Genomic DNA, 14340 nt, shown 5'->3' on the forward strand with positions numbered 1-14340 from the left:
TTCTCGGAAACAATTAGTTGACCTATACAAAATATCCTATTCAAATTATCTAATGAAAAAAAGACCAAAATTCAGAAACAACATAGACACTGAAAACATGATAAGCCTTTTATGCTTTGCCAGGGTACTGGATTTTTTAGCTCTCTCATGTCTTTTTGAAGAGGTGTAAAGTGTTGTTTTGGGTCCATTTATGAAATCTGAATCAGAACTGGTAGACCAAACTATGTAAAGTTTAACTAATCTGAAGGTGTGAATTTGCATTCTATATCAGCAGTTTTGTAAACTGATCTTTTTTAAATTTCTATGCTCATGGATATTTCACTGTATGTTCAGAGAGTTTTATATGATATATAGCTGCAGACACAGCTATAGTGTATATCTTCATATTTAGTTACCTGTACTTAGTCCACTAGTGAATATCTTATATTATCTAAGAAAATAAAAAAAATAGTGTTGCCAAGACAAGAGAAAGACAGAATACCGTGGAAATAAAAGCATGGGATGAGCAGCTAGAGTAGTGACAATTTCAGAATAAAAAATATCCTTTAGACTTAACTAAAAAGAAGAAGATTAATGTAGCTGCTCTTAAATTATGTCAGACAAATTTATCAATATGTTTATCAGATTTACCATAATAGTTAGCATGTTATAGCAGCATATGGTACTGTATGATCGAACAGAGATAGTCCTTCGATTCAGTCTTCCTAGGCAGCTATACACTGATAGTTTAAAGGATTAATATTTAAAAAAAATTCTGTTGCACCACTGCAAGTATTCCACGTCTCTAAAAAATGGATTCCATAGGTGCCCTACATAACCCACAGAGCGAGGCAGGTGTCTCCTGAGGTTAATTCAGAGCAGAAGCCCAAGATTGGTCAGTCTGTTGCTTCTTTCTTTGCTGGTAATGTGAAAAGTGAGGGAAATCTTGCATCCTTGTTTATGCACCTTAATTAGTGTCTGAACATAGCTATGTAAAAACGTTTTCCTTCCTCTGTTTTTCATACACATGTAGTCCTCAAAAATCTGAGTGCAGACTTGCTAATATTTTCCAGTCTAATAGAATTAATACTCAGCTCTGTATCTATTGAAAATCAGTTCTGCCTGGGTGTATAATAACTTTAGAAAGAATATGACAAGTGAGAGAGCCTATAACGAAAGGAGAAATAAAAGACTGATCAGCAAAGAGTGCTGTACCTTAGAGGTCACAAAGTATACAGATACAATGGTACTTACTAAATGTCAAGCTGACTCTGATTTTATAATAGAATTAAAACAAATAGTAAAGGTTCTTCAAGCATTTACTTATAAAAAGAACCCTAAAAGATGTGTAACTATGCAGGAACAATAGAGTTCAGACTGAGGCGATGAAAGTAAAATCCTAAACAAATAGAACACTTTATCTCTGTTTTCATTAAGGAACCATAATGTTGAAAAAGAAAGAAAATAAAAAATTACTAATGGGAGTGAGGTTATTGGAAATCACCAAATCTGAACTCCAAATAAAATTTCAATTTTCAAGCGGTCAAACACAACCAAAGGAAGCCCAGAATACTGAAGCAACTGGAGAAAAAAGGTGACAGATCTAGTAGCAAGTATTTAAAACAATTTTATGAAGACAAAAGGTGTGACTTCAAAATAGCAAAGGTAATACCTCCACCTGAAAAATACAAAGCATAGTGTAGGTGACATTAGATCTTACACTGTTCTCCTGCTCCAGCATTGGGTCTCTCTCATGGGAGACAGTCCTCCACAAACTTCTCCTTCCCATGGGCTGTAGTCCTTCATGAACTGCTCCAGCATGGGTCACAAGTCCTGAAGCAAAACTGCTCCAGTGTGAGTTCTTCCTTCCATGGAGCCACAAGTACTGCCAGGAGCCTGGTTGAGTGTGGGCTTCCTACAGTGACATAGCCTCCTTCAGGCATACAAACCAAATACACTCCTTTAGACTTAGCTAAAGAGAAGAAGATTAATGTAGTTGGTCTTAAATTGTGTCAAATTATCAATATATTTACCAGATTTACCAATATAGTTTGCATGTTATAGCAGTGTATGGTACTGTATGATCGAATAGAGATAGTCCTTCCATTCAGTCTTCCTAGGCAGCTATACACCGATAGTTTAAAGGCTTAATATTTCAGTACTAAAGGGCTAAAAAATCTTGGATTATGCACAGAAGATATAAATTTTTATTTTACTTAAATTTTTTCGTGGGTATAATTGGTTTCATTTGTATTTAATGTTCATAGACATGAAAATAGTAGCTGTATATGATTATTCATAAAGTCATAACATGAATTTAATTGAGATGATTTTAAAGATGGTGAGTACTAACTTTTTACATTCACCAAGTCCTGAATTTATGGCACAGATCCTCACCTGATCTAAAGAAATAAAGTTTTATTTGCACTAGTTTATAGTAGGAGACAAAAGTTTGCCTGTTGTGATTAAGAAGCTGGACTTTGCAGGACTGTAGATATAAACTCAGAAAGTCACTGTTTCCATTACTCAAAGTAAAATACCCTGCTCTACAGAATGGCTGGCTGAAGTCATTAAATCCGTACTTTGCCCCACTTTACATAAGCAGAGCTAAGTTATCTTAATAAAAATATGGTCATGCTCAATTCTGCACCAGCCCAGGTGACCAAAACTTCTCTGTAAGAGTTATGATTTTAAAAATGGAATGCATGGGTTCGAAAGCCCTCAATTTTCCATATATTTTTATCAACATGAATTAAAATGTGAAAGCTAGATAAATCAGTGGGAATTTGTTTTGATGGGTACAAGTTTCTTGTCATGAAAACTGTCTTGTTGATTGGAGCTTTAATTAAATATCTTTTCAGTATAGAGATACAGAAGTTACTCAGAAGCCTACCTGGTGTCAGTCTGCAGTCCTTAGGAGCATGCAGATGACAGCCAATTCATCTAGAATGTTTAACAGACTAAGTGCCTCAGAACAGACCTATAGCTTGAACACAAGCTACTATTCTTTTCATTCGTTATATTCTTCAATAAAATTTTACAGGTCTTGGTGTGGTTTGGGTTTTTTTAAGTAGAACTGCTGGCTTTGAGTGTTTCCTGCGTCCCTAAAGTAGGCAAATTTAGGTGCTGTTATATAAGACTATTTTAAATCTCTCAGAAAACATCATTTCACCAAAGAAATAGATAATTGTGATGATCTGTGATAAAAATATTATGTTGCAAGCACCAAACCAGTTTATCTCATCATCATCTTGCTATAGAATATATGGAGCATATTTTCCTATTCTAACTTAAGTAGCTTCTCAAAAAGTTAAAACAAAAATACTCTGCCCTGACCAAAGGCAAACCTTATAACCAGTACTACCTAGTAGAAAATACGCTGCTTTTGAGTGGTGTTTAGTAAGAAAAAAAATTTAAATCAGCAGAGGAAACATTTATGATGGGAAAAAATCAACCAGTTGGCATGACTCTTTATAAATCTCTAATATGGAACTGGCAGTCTTATCTGCATAGTGCTATTGGAGTGGCCCATCTCTAAAGGGTCAGCTATCATTGCAGAAGGGCTGCTGTCCAAATCTATTTCTCACTAAATCAATGATAATGAGTGAACCTGTTAAGTGCAAATATCTTAGCTCAGTGCAAAGGTGGGGATGGGTTGCACTCACTAGCTCAGCCTGTTGCAAATTGCTGTATTATTTTGGATATTCAGCAAACCCATTAATTTTTTTCTGTTTTCTTTCAACAGGGACCTGGGATGTCCTTGTCACAACTAGTGATATTTTCAGTAGTTCCATGAATCCTAAAGTGTCTTTAAGTGTATGTGGTGGAAAAGGTATCTGTACTTCAGTCATATTCCCCAAAGGATCCCTTAAAAATGGGCAGATTTATGAAACTTCAATTGAACTAAATAAGAAATTCAATACTATATTCAAAGTTCGCTTAGAAATTGAAGATGCTGAAGAAGGAGAGAGTTGGTATTGCCGTGAGGTAAAAAAAACCAAAAAAAAACCTGAAGAAATTACTTACTGTGTCTTTATTGTAAAATTCTCCTTTTTTCATATTCTATGGTTATTGCTTCCAGTTTCTAGTTCTGTCTGAAATGACATAATAAGAGTAAGTGCTCTAGTAACAACACTTGTATAGTGTGAGGACTGCTCAAAACACTTACTAGAATAGCTATAGACAACAAAAATCTTGTAAACTTAGCTGGATTTCTGGAGGGCATATATACAGATGTGCTATCATCTATAGCATATACAGTAGTGTCTTTTCAGAACCGTAGCCACTGGCATATATTACAATATTTACATAACTCCAAATTGGCTGTTACATATTGTGATCCAAGGCAAATAATTAAACCAGACACTAAAAATGCATTTTGATGAAAATGTCTGCCTTTTAAGTTGGCATGTGAAAAAAAGAAGTGAATAACAGAAATGACAATCTTTCTTCTGATGTCCAAGATGCTGAAGCTAAAATCTGACATTGCACTGAAATTGCTGTGGCATTTCACTATACAAAAAAATATCTCTATCCTCTTATGCTGGCAAAATAAAAAGAAGTCTAAGGGAAAGTATATTTTTCTTTCAAACTGCACTCACGCTTCTGTCCATTAATGTTTGTATCTTGTTCTCATTAAAAACTGGAGGAAAAAGAATACTTTTCCTGTCCATTACCTGATAATAGTGAGTCAAGCCCCCCAATATTTAAATGGTAGTTTGGTATTTAATTTAATCTTCATAGCCAGATGAATTAGTAATCTAAAAAATCTATTGATAAAATGCCCCTTGGATGTTGTAAGAGACAGTGGATCATAGTAAAAAATTCAGAACAGAAACCTGACTGTTGAAAGCGGTGACATCTATTAGGCTGTTTTGCTTCATTAGCTCAGAACAATGACTCAAAGCTGAGTTAGAAAAAAATCAACATCATTTCCATAAGTAAGCTAAAGATGCACATTTAAATTATGTAGGATTAGAAAGAGAGATTTAAATTACTAGGGGTTTAGGAAGACATTTCCTTTGTTATTTGACAAATTCCATAGCAGGACTGACTGAATCCTTATATGAAATAGCTAGGTTCGTATAAGAGGTTGTGGATAATATCAGTTATTAAAGACAGGTCAGCAGTTTGTTTTCACTGCTGATTAGAACCACGATGGTAATTTCTGTGCTATTTATTTTGATCTTACAAGATCACAACTCACAAAGATTTCCCCCTTCTATCATAAGTAAATGAAGGTGCAGCTGGTTGAATTCCATATTTAAATTCAGACATCACTTTTATAACCATAACCACAAAATAACTGTCTTAATGTTCTTGAGAAAATTGAAGTCATTATAAAACAATGTCCAGAAAAAAAATTAAGATACACTTTATTTTTGAAGCATGTAATAGCTAACATCTTTATTCTTGCTTCTTTCACTTCTTGAAAAATAAAGCACAGTAAAAGAAATCTGGTTTTCAAGGAACTGTTCAGGAATGTAGATGTTAGTATGAAAGGGAAATTTTATTAACATTACACTTTATACTGCATTAAAAAAAAACAACCCAAAACCAAAAAACCTTTTAAATTTGTCTCTCATAATGAAAAATAATTGGAGTGTTTTGAAGACAAAATAATGCCACCATCTCCCAATGACACTTGCTAACCAAAGATGGTTAAGCTTACTGGGTTAAGCATTTGGTCATTTTAGGGAGTTAGGTAATGAAAAATGTGTGAGTGAATTCTCTGTGCCCTTTTCAAATCAGGGTTACTTCCTGTAACATATTTTCAAACATGTCTAGTCTAGGCTTACAGAAAATATGTTGTCTATTAGTATAGCCGGTAGTATCATAGTGTTACACACCTCATTATTAAAATATGTTTTCTTATAGTCAGACTAAGCTAATTAGTATCACCCTTTTATTACTTTACATACAGCTTTTCATAGATTAAAAATATTGAATAACATACTCTATATATTCATACAACACATATGTACAGATATATACAGATGCTATAAAATATTTTGAATTTCTGTTTTCCAATTTTTCCCAGAAACACTTCAGTCTCTTCCTCCCATTACTTAGAATGAGAAAACATTCTGCAATGAAAAATGTTGTGGCATATTGACATTTCTCACAAGCTGAAATGGACATATTGACTCTTCTTTTTCTTCCATATGCTAGATGAATAGGTTACATAAAAGAACCTTTTTAACTATTCCAAATATTTTTCCTCTTATCACAGTCTCTACAGCAATACTGTTGACAGCATTTTAATTATTTTTAATTGGCAAAGATATTTATTCCTTCTCTTTTAAAAGGCTGCTTTCAAAAACATTTTTTAAAAACTTTTTTTTCTTCTTTTTTCATATTGAGATGATGCATCATAGCTGTTTAGCAGTATGTCTTTTGTTATAGTTTCCATTAGAGCACAACAGATGCTGAAGGTATTTCTTTTTTGCTCTTTGCTAAGGTAAAGCTTCAACACAGAGAAAGCAAAAATGTCCTCGAATTTCCATTTTGTCGCAACTTTTCAGATGAAGAAGGAGGAAGAGTGGCTGAGCTTCCAGTTCTCACTGTTGGCTCTCCTTTTCCAGCAGGTTTGTCACAAATCACAACACGACAAAAAATTTGGTCAGTAATGATGCCTGATTTGCAGAGCAGTCCAAAGGATTTAGCAGATATTTTTTATTCATTTTAGCTAGTGATGCACGGCTAGGTCCAAACCCCTCCGGTGTTTAAAAAAGAATATCTCAGACCCTGTAACTGAGCATTGTGCATTCAAGTCTGATTGGTATCAGTCTGTGACACATAAAAGAGCAAGCATACAGCACTGAAAATATTAAAAAAGTTTTGAACAGCACTCAGAGTTCAGCTTCTTCTCAATAATATGATTTGGTTCTTTCCCAGAGGAAACAAAGGAAATCCAAAGGAAATAACTCTCATAGTGTAATTTCAGATAAGAAGGAGATCCATGGCCCCTCACAACAGAAGGTCATCTGTTTGTGTTCCTAGAATTTCAGGCATTCTTCTTCTGTGACCTTGCAGTTAAATGTCGTCAAATTCCTTCATGCAAGTTATGCCTTCACCACCTCAAGACTAGATTCCTTTAGTTTGCTCTGTGTTTCTTAGTGAGTTTTATAACCAAAGTTAGTGATGAATGGAAGAGCTGTTATCCCAAATGGATATTCTGTTATAAGAATACCATAGTTTCCTCCAAGTGTTTCCCTGGAGTTAAGGGTTTAGATCAATAGCCCAACTAATCTGTGTATTCCTTGCCTTTTCTGCTGTGTTTTCAAAGCTATTCTCAAAAAAAAGCCCTTGGGCAGAGGCTCCCTGAATACGAATTTGAGAAGAGCAATGCTGGGGTATTCCCTGGGAAGGCTCTTTGTCTTTTAATTTTTTTCAGTTTCTTTTTTTTTTCCGTAAGAACACAGGTATTTAAATATTTACAAATGCTGACCTCTGAAAAAGGAGCATTTAACATGACGATGGATACTGTTTTCTTCACTTTCTCCTGGTATTTTCCCCTCTTTTTCAATTGAATGTTTTGGGGATGTGGCTTCTTTCTTATTTTGGGGGGCCAGATCACCAATATGTTATACATTTTTCTAAGAGTACAAACAGGTTCTTAACACAAACAGTCAACCAAGAAATGCTCAGCTGAAGAGTTGTAAGATGACACATCAGAGAACACACAGCATTTCTGGAAATCCTCTGCTCAGGCCAGTAACTACAACTGGTACAGCGTAGAGTGGCCAGCCACTGACTGGACCATAATCCTGAGGAAGTACAAAAGTTGCTGTCTTTGTGACAGGGTTCAGCTTCATTCGAACTCCATGAGGCTCGGAGCAGAGAGGTGCTTTCTGAGTAATTTAGTATCATCCATTGCCCAGGAAATGTTTCATAGGAGTGTTTGTTACTTATTTAAATGTATACAAGTGTGTGGTTGAGTATTATTTACATGCTTTCATAACAATTTGTGATGTGTTGTTCTCTCATTTTCTCTTCTGCCTGTGTTTCAGGCCCACTCACAAACTATTTAGCTTATTATTCCTTATAATAGTGGTTCTTAGGTTTTAATTACAATGCTTCTGTGTGCTTTTCTAAGCATTGTAATATAGTTTGGCCCTTTGGTCACAGTGGGAAGGACTAAAAATTAAAATATAATAGTAGTAATTTATTAAATAACACATTTTTTAACTGATTAAGCTTTGGTAAACCTTAGATCTCTTTTTCCCAACAGTGAAAACCTATGTTCTCTATATCACTACGGGAGCATCCTATGGGTCAGGAACTGACGCTGATGTGTATATCATGCTGCAAGGCCTTTTGGGAGATACTGGCAGAAGAAAGTTCATCAGGAAAGGAGATGATAATTTTACTAAAGGAAAGGTACACTTACAATTTATGCATGATATTTTGCACATTTAGAATCCACTCCAATTCACATGGACTTAATGGCAGTAGGACAGAGCCTACAAAGCCCAGTTTGTGATGCTCTGTGATTTTAAGTGCAGGTGTATATCAATATCTCTATCTTATGTGGGAAATACTGGTGATTATATAGCTGATATTAACAGTACCGACAATAAAGTGTGCTTTTAGGTTCAATTTTTCAAATATTAGTTGTCTTCACTGGCATGCCAGTGTTTTTGCTGTGTATTTGCTTCACAATAGAGCTAAAAAGAGACTCAATTCCCTTTAATAATTCTTTTCTTCCCGTTCTTCAGGCTAAGGCTCATTTCCCTGGTTATTGCCTTTCCACTGCCAGTCTACCCCTCATCTGGCTTTTGGTCTGCCTCCAGACAGTCAGCTGCTACCCTTTATAGTTTTCTTAGGTCTACCAAGATGGTTATTCCCTCACTGGGCAGATGTGAGTCTTGCAGCTCATACACACAGACGAGGGAAAGAGCAGCATAGCTGCCAGAGATGCATTTGCCTGTAACATTGTTACTATCAACTGAAATTAGAGGGAATTTAGTGTCTGAATGTGCTGTAGAAATGTGGGACAGATTTACAGCAAGATGCATGTATTTGACAAAAACCCTAATCCGTGTTGGAAGCTCTGGACAGGAGGAGTGAAATTTTCAGCTAAAAAGTTGCAGGATGTTTTAAACATGGAATAAACAAAGTGTATTTTATGTGGATCTTTCTTTGAAAACAAATTTGAGGATTGAAACAATTTAAGATTCTGAAAAAGAATCTGTTACAGAATATTGGAGTTGGAAATTCTGAGTTAAAGTTTAGAAGAAGAAACACCAGTGTCTTGCAACCAGAAATGCTGATCATATTTTATGTTAGACGGTCCTACTTGTCTTTCTTATAGTGTGTGTACTCTTCTACCTTCCTGAAATCTCAGTGAATACTGTGAATATGGTATTCTAACCTGTTCCCCTTTTGGAAATACCAATTAGTAAATTATTTCCTTCTGCTGGTGTTGGCTGGCAGATGAATGAGAATTTCTCTATGGAAGCAAGCTTGCAAATCAGCTTAGATTGATAACCAAAGCAGACGCTTGACATGTAGGATTAGGAGCTCAGCTCCTAGCTACCTCCAGCTTCATTAATTCAGTGGAGTTGAAGAGGGCCATTATCTTACTGGATTTTGCCTACTTGAAATGCTTATTCATAAGAAAGGGGGGAGAGTTTAAGTCTTTATTTTTAAGGGACTGAAAACTTGTGTATGAGGGTACTCAGTTTGGACAAAGGCATATTTGTCTTCACTAATGTTGTAATTGAGTTGTGGTTTATTGATAACTGATTTAATTGGATTTTAGAGCTGCAGTCCTTTTGTCCTTATGAAGTAAAGTTAGTTTAATGTAAATTTTACTGGATTTCTCCTTAAATCAGAATTGCACAAGTGAGCAATCTGATTTCCAGACTGGTAGTTTTTAATGAAGAGGGACCAGGGATGCATAAACACAAATGTTGCTGAAGAGAACAGAAATGAACTAGAAAGATTCATAACCTGAAAGGTGTTTTTATAGTATTTATTTCTACTTTAGTGTGGGACAGAATTATTCTGTTTTACAGAGTAAGAGGCAGAACTAGCATGTACCTATCTCTTCATTACTTGACATTTTATAGGAACAGCGTGCGAATGTAACACAGTATCCTTATATTTCTGAAAATAGATATCAGCATAGGAACATTTTAGGGCCCTAAAAAGAAATAGCTTGTAGATAAGTAATAGAGAAACACAGAAAAGTATTGATTTTCTCCTTGTTCAGTGAAAATAAAGTAATTTGGTTAATTGACAAAGCATAAATTGATTCTGCAGGCAAGACTCCTGCGTTTGCAGCAACATTTTGCTCATGACATGTTTTGGAAATTTCCCAATGTTTTCTTTTCTTTACTTACATTCTCCAAAAAGACTCTCAAGTGTAGAGCATCTCTTTCTATACCAACCCAATCACATATTGTGCCAAGCACCCCTGTAGTCAGAGTCTGGACTTGGTGGTTTAGGGGATTTTGGAGTATAACAGACAGAATCTGCCTTCTGAATCTTAACAGTTGTTCTGACATTTTAAAATGTGCTTTTCCTTGCAATAATTTTTCCCCTGACTATACAGTAACAGCTAGTGAACTGGAACAGTGTTTCTGTTAGAAATCACATCAAAATATGGTGTTAATCTCACAGAATGTCAGGGCTGCCACAAGCAACAGTTTAGCAATGCAGAAATACATAAAAATGTTTAAATATTCAGAGGAATTTGCAGTGGAATGGAGATATGATTCTTTCATTTAACAAATCTTTTATTTACATGAGCTGAGTTACATGATAGTAGAAGAATTAATTAACTTATATCTGAAAGGTTGTTTTGTGTCTTTACAAAGTTCTTACACCTGTGAAACCACCAGAGAACTGACAGCTCATAAAATCATGGAATGGATCGGGTTGGAAGAGACGTTAAAGCTCATCTGATTCCAACCTCCTTGCCACGGGCGGGGACACCTTCCACTAGACCGGGTTGCTCAAAGCCCCATCCAACCTGGCCTTAAGCACTGCCAGGGCTGGGGCAGCCACAGCTTCTCTGGGCAACCTGTGCCAGTGTCTCACCACCCTCACAGTGAAGAATTTTTTCCTTAATTAAAATTGGATTTAATCAAAATCCACCCTGGTTCAGTTTGAAGCCATTCTGCCTTGTCCTGGCACGACATGCCCTTGTAAAAAATCTCTACCCAGATTTCTTGTCAGCCCCTTAAGGTACTGGAAGGCTGCTCCAAGGTCTCCCCAGACCCTTTTCTCCAGGCTGAACAAAGTAATGAATAAGTGATAAAGTGATGTGCATGATATTATTAATTCACTGGGAAGTTCCCTGTAGCTCACCCCATGTCTGAGAGAGCAGCTGAGCTTCTGATGATCTATTCAGACAAACGAGCATGAGAAATAGTGCTGCAAGAACTTTATTCTTTAAAATTACTATGACACTGATGCCTTGTTTGATGTTCTCCTAAACCTGTGAGGGTAGACAAAGCAATCTTGGCGCACTTCATGCAGTTCAGCTTTCATGAAATCCTAATAGTATTTATTCATACTTCATGAGTCACTTTAGGGCTGATAAATGTTACCTGCTACAAACACTTTCTTGAACAAAGTATACTCAGTGCAGACATTCTGGAAATAACAGGGCCTGTTTTTGTGAAATCCATACAATACCTCCATATTGCTTCTGGCACCCAACATTTTTCAGCGAATAAAATTCTTCATGCTTCTTTATATGGTCTTTTATAGACCTGCTGTGTACTCTGTCATATGGCTGTGAGTTACCTACAGATTGCCTCTTCAGGAATGGCTTTTTTTCAGATCAATTCTATCAAAGCCAGTAAACTACAACTGAATATATTATGACTGATAGTTAAGTATTTTGATCTCGGTATGATGAGAGCAGCCAGCATTTTAAGTCTTCTAAGTTACTGAAGCAATAAAATCGCTGTGAATATTTACTTCATTCTATTAGTTGTCGAAAAGATATATCCTTTATCCTGCCCTATATTTAGATATCAACTGCTCAGGTTGGTACCATGGTAACTGCAGCACATACAAAAATTGTCAGTGGAAGGTGACTGTTGGTGTTCAGTTTCAGTACTCACAGATTGTGCATTGGCAATTTAAAAAAAAATTACTTCAGGAAAAAATCCATGTCTTCCAGAATACACGAAGAAGAGTCAGAATGTGGGACAGTGTACTGTGAGGCAGTGTCCTGTGGCCACTAGCAGGAACTCAGTATTTGTGTGCAGTGTCCACATCCCATCCCATCTAGAATGCTAATGTTTTGTGACTGCAGAAAGACCTTATCTTATGGAAAGCCTATCTGACATGATTAAATAATTGTAAAATGCCATCAATCCAATCATAGGAGTCTGCAGTTGGCCAAGTTATTGTAGTGTAGGCATGAGCACTAAAATGGTCTGGTCACCATAGGATTATAGAATCATTTAGGTTGGAAAAGACCTTTAAGATCATCAAGTCCAACTGTTAACCTAGCACTGCCAAGATCAACACAAACTATGGCCCTACATGTCTTTTAAATGCCTCCAGGGATGGGGACTCCACCACTTATTTGGGCAGTCTGTTCCAATGCCTGACAACCCTTTTGGTGAAGATTGTTTTCCCAAATACCAGCTCTAAACTTCCCCTGGTACAATTTGAGGCCGCTTCCTCTTGTCCTGTTGCTTGTTACTTGGGAGAAGAGACTGACCCCCACCTCACTACAACCTCTTTTCAGGCAGTTTAGAAAGTGATAAGGTCTCCCCTGAGGCTCCTTTTTTTCCAGGCTGAACAACCCCAGTTCTCTCAGCAGCTTCTCATAAGACGTGTTGTCTGAAAACTTCCTAAGGGTGCACACAACCTTCTCATCCAGATCATTTGTGACCATAATTAATTGAAAACACTAATTGATAAAAATATTAAACAGAACTGACCCCATATTCCCTGGGGAGCACCACTTGTGGGCGGCTGCCAGATGGATTTAACTCCACTATTCTTTCGGCTAGGTTTTTACCAAGAATCAAAACCTCCATCATTTCATGATCAATATGGTGAAGGCAGCCTCCAACCATCACATCACCCACAAGTCCTTCATTGTACACAGACAGCAGGACTGGTGGGGTGCCTTCCTCATTTGGCTCCTTCACTAGCAGTGTCAGAAAGTTATCTTCCACATGCTCCAGGAACCTCCTGGACTGTTTCCTCTCTGCTGTATTGTACTTCCATTGGACATCTGGTAAGTTGAAGTCCCTACGAGAACAATGGCTAGCGATTGTGAGACTTCTCTCATCTGCTTATAGAATATTTCACCTGCATCTTCATTCTGGTTGGGTGCGCTATATCAGACTATCACCATGGTATCTGCTTTGTTGGCCTTCCCCCTAATTCTTACCCATAAACACTCAACCCTGCTGTCACCATCATTAAGCTCTGGACACTTGCCTTTCCCTCCTTGCCTATTCCTTCTGAAGAGTGGATAGCCATCCATTGCAGCACTCCAGTTGTGTGAGTTATCCCACCATGTTTCCCCAATGGCAACTATGTCACAGTTTTCTTGCTGCCCAGTGGCTTCCAGCTCCTCCTGTTTGTTGCCCATGTTGTGTGCACTGGGGTAGAAGCACTTCAACTGGCCCATTGATCTCACCACCTCTTCATGGGGGGAAGCCCTGTTCCTATGCTAATTCTAATTCTCAGGCACTTCTGTGATTTCTAACACATCAATAACCACTGCATCTTCGCTGCCACATGGATCTCCATCCCCTACCTCTACTGAGATGACAGACCAAATGACCTCACTAGCATGCTGTCTGGCATGCTGCCCCCAAGCTTATCTCTAGTGAGCCTGGTTTTATCCCTTTCCCCCTCCAAATCTAGTATAAAGCTCTTTTCATGAGCCCTGCTAACTCTGTACAAAGATCCTTTTCCACCTTTGAGACAGATGTACCCCATCTGTTGCTAGCAGGCCTGGTGGTGTGTAAACTGACTCATGATCAAAAAAACCCAAATTCCACCAGACACCAGGCTCAGAGCTAGGTATTTATCTGTTGGCTATTCTTGTTTCTTCCCTCACAATTCCCTACAACTGGAAGGAAGGGGAGAGCACTCTGATCCGTTAACCAGTCATCCAAAGGCCCTGAAGTCTGTCTTGATTGCCCTCAGACTTGATGCAACACTGCCCAGCGGATTAGAGCTGTGCGAATCATTAATTTTGGTTTCCTGACATTCTTGCAGGGGAAAAAAAAAAAAAAAAAAAGTAAAAATTTGTTGCCAAAATTTAAAAGTTGGACAAAATTAATTAACAGTGAAGGTAATGACTTGAGAGAGGGTGGTTTTCTGTCTACATAGAGCTCAAAAATAAATTACATAAATTTCATTTCTAAA

The 14340-nt window shown here is 37.1% G+C and overlaps 1 protein-coding gene across 1 annotated transcript in view; it reads left to right on the forward strand.

Moving 5' to 3' along the window:
• The window catches only part of RP1 (RP1 axonemal microtubule associated), a 178995-nt gene that overhangs the window by 139560 nt on the left and 25095 nt on the right, over positions 1-14340 (forward strand). Inside the window, exons 44-46 of the mRNA XM_065669368.1 lie at positions 3725-3966; positions 6440-6566; positions 8213-8361. Coding sequence (XP_065525440.1) covers positions 3725-3966; positions 6440-6566; positions 8213-8361 — 518 coding nt within the window. The remainder of the gene's footprint in view (positions 1-3724; positions 3967-6439; positions 6567-8212; positions 8362-14340) is intronic.

The sequence above is a fragment of the Lathamus discolor genome, chromosome 2 (assembly GCF_037157495.1).
Source record: "Lathamus discolor isolate bLatDis1 chromosome 2, bLatDis1.hap1, whole genome shotgun sequence".
Classification (NCBI taxonomy): domain Eukaryota; kingdom Metazoa; phylum Chordata; class Aves; order Psittaciformes; family Psittacidae; genus Lathamus; species Lathamus discolor.